This window comes from Microplitis mediator, chromosome 10 (genome assembly GCF_029852145.1).
Source record: "Microplitis mediator isolate UGA2020A chromosome 10, iyMicMedi2.1, whole genome shotgun sequence".
NCBI classification, from domain to species: domain Eukaryota; kingdom Metazoa; phylum Arthropoda; class Insecta; order Hymenoptera; family Braconidae; genus Microplitis; species Microplitis mediator.
In genome coordinates this window covers 8,372,314-8,379,692 of record NC_079978.1, presented here as the reverse complement: position 1 = coordinate 8,379,692, position 7,379 = coordinate 8,372,314, and the positions used below count along the sequence as shown (strand labels likewise).

General features: G+C 25.6%; 1 protein-coding gene across 1 annotated transcript in view; it reads left to right on the top strand.

Moving 5' to 3' along the window:
* Positions 1–240: 240 nt before the first annotated feature.
* Positions 241–7,379, top strand: part of LOC130676790 (unc-112-related protein-like) — a 33,247-nt gene continuing 26,108 nt past the window's right edge. The window contains exon 1 of the mRNA XM_057483297.1: positions 241–698. Within this exon, the coding sequence (XP_057339280.1) occupies positions 560–698 (139 nt within the window). The 5' untranslated portion in view covers positions 241–559. The remainder of the gene's footprint in view (positions 699–7,379) is intronic.

The following is a 7,379-nucleotide window of genomic DNA, read 5'->3' as shown; positions in this document are numbered from 1 at the left end:
ATTGTGTACGAAGCTTAATGTACACATTATTGTTTCCATTGTGTTCACATCATAACCATAAGTAATGTATGTGTAAAACCCCGTATATATGTATGCGTCAGCATGCACGTGTGTGTCCATACATAAAATTCATATTTAACACAGATACTGAATGTGTAAACATGTATAGGGTGAGTTTTAGCGCCTCTAGCGGTAACAATGAACTTTAAAAATTTTATGTACCGAAGTTTCGGTTTTCCTGCCGCGGTCAGTTGCCACATTGCGCCCGAATAGCGCCGAGTAAAGATAAATAATGTTGTAATATAAACTATTCACGGTGTATGTACTGTTCTAATACAAATGTTCTGGATGCCATTCGGCATTTAAATTAAGTGTATTTATATTTACAATACAACAAACTAATATTAAACTTAAATGTATACTAAAAAATAAAAATGATAGTCAATCAAATGTAAAAGTTTTAAGTGCGGTTTTTAAAATCAGTGATTTTAAATCGAGTTTTAATAAGTTTTTAAATTAATAAGACATTAATAAGTTGTTTGTTTATTTTATTTAAAATATGTATTCAGACGGGCACGAAGTAGACGGCAGTTGGGTACTGCGCGTCTACGTTACGGATTTACAGGTCGAGAGAAATCTTCGCGTCAAAGGAGAGCTTCATATTGGCGGTGTCATGCTTCGTCTTGTTGAAGATCTTGGTAAGTCATCAGTTCAAGATATTTTTTTTTATATACTCTTAAATTTATTTTCAAATAAATTTATACTAATTTATTCTCATACATTTTTATATGTGAGCTTCTAAATAAATGAATAAAAATTTTTTTATTTAAAACCAAATTTTAAAAAAATATTTAAAATAGAAATTTAATGTTTTAAAACTCATTTAAAATTTTTTTAAGTAGTAAAATTTTCTATTCTGGTTCATACGACAAACAAATAATTTATTAGAAGTAAACGCAATCACTTTAGCTACTGCATTTTTGAATCATTATACTCCAAAATAATTATCATTAAACTGCCGTCAAAATTGAGAACTCGCATGGCTTTTAATTAAATACCGCTCATTAACTGTAACAACTCGTTTAATATAAGAAACTATATACATACATATGTACATACTTCAGATATGGCACAAATTCCAATCCTCAAAATTTTTTACATTTCACTGCGAACTCTCATACTGATAAATTTTTCTTGATTTAAAGTTTATCGTATAAGTTTTTTTAACAACTCACTATAATGACATTGTCAAACATTTTCAACAATCAAAAATTTATGTTATATATAGGTTTGCATATAGAAAAGAGCCGCGCAAAATGAAAATACAAATAGTCATTTTTAAAAATTTTAATATCTAATTTTTTACTTGTGGTTTATATTTTTACAAAATAAAACATCTTTTATTGTCAATAAAAAAAATATTTCTGGGTGTCCCAGTCGGCTTTCCTCAACATAAGTATATATTTATACATATATACATAGTTTACGGTTGAATTTTCGTGAAACTGTTTATCAGACGATAAAAATCAACTTTGAATGCAACAAGTTGTAAAATATGAGTTTATTACATAGCAGATGCAATCCCCTCTTTGGTTGCTGTTTGATTTAGTTTTTTTTTATTGATATAAAAATACACAGAGAAAAATAATCTATTGGAGCAAGAAAAATGTCACATCATGAAATGAAAACAAAATTTTTCTTAGAACTAGAAAAAATTTCTTACCCTAAAAAACTTTTTCTTGGCTCTAGAAAATTTTTTTATTGTCTCAAAAAATTTTTCGTTTTCAATTCATAATTCAAAAAATTTCTTAGGGTAAGTAAAAATTTTCTTGGGGACATTGAAAATTTTTTACTCCAAAAATCCTTTTTTTTCTGTGTACAAATATACAATAAAAATAATTTTCGTTATTGATGGATTTAAAATAATTTGAAAATCAAACATTTTGTAATTATAATATACATGTATATAATATAAAAAATGATAATAATAATGATAGCTTGTTATTATAATTTCAAATGAGTTTCTTTGGAATTTCATAATAACGGAGTGCATTTTATTGCATTTTAATAGGAAACAAAAAACAAAGTTAATGACGCATTTCTTGTATGATTTAGAGTCAACTTTATCAAAGGAAATAGCTTCCATTATATTTTATTTTAGGCAATTGCGATATTATATCTAAAATTAACTGTAGTATTCTTGGTAAAAACTATATCGTCATAAGCAAATGTGTAGATGTAATACTTCCAGTCATATATTTCATTTGATTCAGTACACACACATATATATATATATATTTATATTTAATATACATTAATATATGTATGTGTCTTTTCACTTTTTACAAGGCACGTTAAGCGCATAAAATTGCGTGTCACACGCTTGTTTTTCACTTTATACTGAAACATACCCAAAAAAAAAATACTTCCCATTTATAATATTTCACTTGCATATTTTTTGGCATTCAATCCCAAAACTCCAATTCACTGGTTTCATTTTTTTAATTTTACTTTATTATCATGACGTGATGCACTATTACGTTTATTGAAAAATCCTGTAATAGAAATGAGTCTGTTTATATTCAAATTTTCAGTGTCCCAGCTTTTATTTCCTCGACCAAAATTTTTTACTCCAAAAAAAGAGTCATAAAATATTTTTTTTCTCTACCGCTTCACAATTTGTAATCGAAACTGCAGCATAATTTGTATTGCAACAATATTTATTTACGATAAAATTTTTTTTAATACTCTCGTTGAATACTTGAAGTATTTATTGGAATGATAAACAAAAATTAAAATAAACAATTAATCTTTAGTGCACATTTAAATTTTCAAATGTTGCACAATGATTTTATAAATCAATGACATTCCTCAGTATATTTTCATTTATTATACGATGAATAAATACCATCTGTTAAAAATCACTCAAGTGGTTGTACATTTAGGCAGGATACGACCTTGAACAGTCGTCAAGTAGGGGAAGGATTTTGTGGTTCTTTTGTGAGACTTCACCATTACATGTTTTACTCAACATATATGTATGCATATATTTATACACATATACATATACACATATACCCACACATATAAATACAGCACTTAACATAGCTCAAAATCACAGGCATCACAGGTGTCCTTTTTGTGATATTTATTCATGCATAAAAAAGTTGACTCGTAAGATGAAAAATATCACTATATAATATTTAAACTGACATTTAAAATAAATTGTATACGTATATTTATTTTTTAAAAATAAACGACTCAATACATTTGACAGTAGTTCTGTTGTTGTTTTTTTTTATTTATTTTTGTATACAGAAATTGAAATTCTGCATCGAAAACAGGTCAAACGTCAAACTATAAATAAATTTGTAAAAAGTTTTTGTTTGCACTGAAAAAAAAATAACTTTTATGTAATCAATATTTTTTTGAGTAATAGATCGATATAAATTATTGCATTACTTATTTCATATCTAGCGCGATCATTTTCTTGACAGAAGAAAATCAAAATTTATTTACACTTCTGCAAAAAAAAAAAAAGATTAAAATATCTTGAAATGAACTTGGGTTTATTCGATTAAGAAAATTATTTTAAATGAAATCTTCAAATTTTTGCACCAAAAATATATATACAGTATATCTAATATCTAATATTCTAGATTGAAAATTTTTAATATCATAATTTCTTCTGGAAAGAATGTGCAATGATTCGAAAAGATTTTTTTTCACTCAGTGTACAATCTTATAAACATTTCTCATTTTATAAAGTCATATCGCATTACTATTTCCAAAATGACATATTTTTATATGCCCTTTTGGCTTTAGTCACTAAATTTAAAACCAAAGGGCGTATAATTTTTTTTTGAATTGTCAATCGTCTTGTAGACATTCTGAAGCTGAAAATTTTTTTTTTTAATTTTTAGCTATAAAATAAGTCTACAAGACGATTGGCAATTCAAAAAAAAATTATATGCCCTTTGGTTTTAAATTTAGTGACTAAAGCCAAAAGGGCGTATAAAAATATGTCCTTTTTGAACGAGTGACGCGATATATCTACTATTACCATTAAAGTTATAATTTAATTCCATACATACTAAAATGTAAATATAAGTACACATGTACAGTAAATTGAGGCGAGAATTTAATTGTTAAGTTAAGTGTAGCATCAGTTAAAGTATACGCATTTTAGTTCAAGATACCGTATGTCACCAAGCTTATGTGATGACAAGACAGCACTCTTATTATGGTCCTTCTGCAAAACGAGTAACTTGCCACCATGCTAAGACGTATGTAGTCGCTTGATATAAGAGAAGGCTTGGTCAACCTATAAGTATTTGCAATTCTGTGCAGATTTAATATATTAAATAAAATAAATTAAAATATCATTAGGATGTATTTTATGAAGACAGACAGAAAATTTCATTTAATTAAAAATGTGGTCTATTTTTTTATGGAAAATTTATCAAAAAATTATGCTTTGCACGTTTACGTTATACTATTGGAGACAAGGTCGTCCTTACGGTACACGTATTCCCAGATCGAGGCCATTGCACTTCACCTGGAAATACCATGACAGGTCGTGATTATGGGAACTATACAACACCTTTTCTATAAAACAAACATATCACTTTCTAGCAATTATTACATATTTCAACAACTTGTCTATATCATAACTGTACTTATCAACCAATTTAATCCATTCATTCATATTCATATTAAAACCATTTCATTTAAATGTCGCATTCAAAAAGAGATTATAAATAAAACGGTGGAAAGTTAATTCAATTTATTAAATCTCGAAACTATTAAATAAATTTGCTTATGCTTGTGCGTTTATTGTTATAATTGACAATACAATACTTATTGAAGAGATATGTAATTGATGTGTGTAACATTAAATACATATTTAAATATGTATATATATATATTAATGGGAAGAAAGAGAATAAAAAATAATTAATCATTCATATATGATTATATGTTTAATAAGTTTATTATTCAGATGATTCATTTTTTTCTTATTGTGTAATTTATTCATAATTATTTTTTAATCTTTAATTTACATTCATTTAAATTAGTTTTATTTTAAAATTAAGCTGATAAATTATTACTTTGTTTAAATAAAAATAATAAATTTAATTATAAATTAAAATTACATTTATTTAAAAATTTAAATTACTCTAAAACTGGTTTAATTTTCAAAACAAACTTGATAAATATTTATTTTTTTAAAAATATATTCCCTGAAATCCTGTTGAAATTAAATTAATAAAATTGTTTTTTACGAATTTAATAATTAAAATTCAATTTTGAGAAGTTCTTTAAATAAAATTAATTAATATTCATTTTTATTTAGATTAAAAGATTAAATTAAAGAAAAAAAATGTTTTTTTAGGAAATTTAATAATTTTAGAAATATTTTTTTTTATTTATCAAAAAACTGATAGTACTATTTCTACAGTATGTAAGTAACTTTTAAACAAGTTATTCTTTTAATACAAGAACAAAAAGTACTCATCAGCAAGTTTATGTTTTACGGTTGGGTTGGCTGGCCAACTTTCAGCGACGTGCCTTGGGATGTTCAAGGAAAAAAACTGTTTAGTCCTTTTGTCGCTGACTCATCATACAGCTGTTGATTCACAGATTGCTCACATTTATATTTTGCAAAATATTATTTAATAACATTTTGATAACATTACATAAAAAAAAAAAAATAAAATAAACATAAATCTTTCTTCTGCTATTTAGTTATACATAAATAATATAAAACTGTAATAACAATTCATACATATACTTAGAATTATGCTTTATGCATATTCAAGTAGATCCAGTAAAGTTACATTGAAACACGATATAATTGCGATTACCAATAATATGTAATTATCCGCGTGTATTGACCGCAAATATTAATTATTTAATTTACATTTTGATTGATAGATTTACCTGGGCATTCATTCGCAACCTAGAGTTCATATTCCAGTAACTTTTATTCTCATTATTATTTTTTTTTTCTTTCAAGTCGATAACTATCTACGATTATCAATTACATATTTATTTCTATTACGAAGAATCAGTAGCAGTGATTTAATAGTTATCTCATACAGAAATACGATAATTGGTAGTATGACTATGACTGTAATGTAAATTTTTCCTTTTAAAGATGACAATTCAAATAGGAGTAAAAGATTAATAACAACAATTATGAGGTAGATAGTTTATTTTATTGAAAATATTTAAAGGCGAAAGCATTGTTGACAATGTCTGGCGAATATATTGCCTTAAACCTTGACAAAAGTGACTCAATTACGTGCGTGGTTGGTTAAATTACGTCAAGGACGACATGAGTAAGGTTCCATATTACAAAAATAATGGAAACTATAAATAAATATTTATTCAGATATACTGACGCCTAAGTATCAAGCTGCATAATAAAAGAATACACAAAATATTAAACAATAATAAATTTCTATTTAAATTTAAATAATTTAATGAGTTAAAATAATTTTACTGTCCATAAATTGTCCTTATATGTTAATATAAGCGTGAAAAAAAGAGAATGTGTGTGTAGGATATAAAGACTGGAAAGATGATACATAAAAATCAACTTACTCGGTACACATAATATCTCATTTCCTTGTATTATGCCTATTATATGCTTACTACACATTATTACCAGTTAGTTTATAAAACAAGCAATTGTTAGATAGGATATCATAGTAAGCTGCTATATATTCTTTGAATTTTTTATTCCATTTCATTATTATATAATTTTAAATTCTTTTAATATTTTAATTTATAAATAATAATCAATTTTTCTCATACATTAAATCTGTATTTATTTATTAGTTTTCATTAAGTAGAATTGAAGATTATAATTAAAAAAATTTTTTTGCTTTTTATCAGTTTTTAATTTACGTAAAAACAAAAAAACATTGAAAAAAATTCAGCAAAGTTTTTTATCTTTGATATACATCTAAAATATAAATAAAGTAATTGTCTACTAAAATTAAATTTACACTGTAAAAAATCGGGAGTTAATTCGGGGTGATTACGGATTCCATCCACTCCATCACTCAGTTTCAAAGTTTTTACAAAAGATCACTTTGCATACGGAGTAAATAAAGAGTTTGTCTTTTCAGCGGAGTGGTTTCGGAAGTGTCGGGAGTTTAATTAAATCCGTATTTGGAGTAAATTTTACTCCGAGGAGTCTAAATAAATAAGCAGTCATCCGCTCTGAATTCACTCCGAATTTAATCCGCATTCACTCCTTAAATTTTTTACCGTGTATTTATGAAAAATTAATTTAGCAAAATTAGTGGTAAATTGCAATTTTATCAAAAATGTTTGAGTTCATTTTGCATTTAAGTATTTTAATTGAC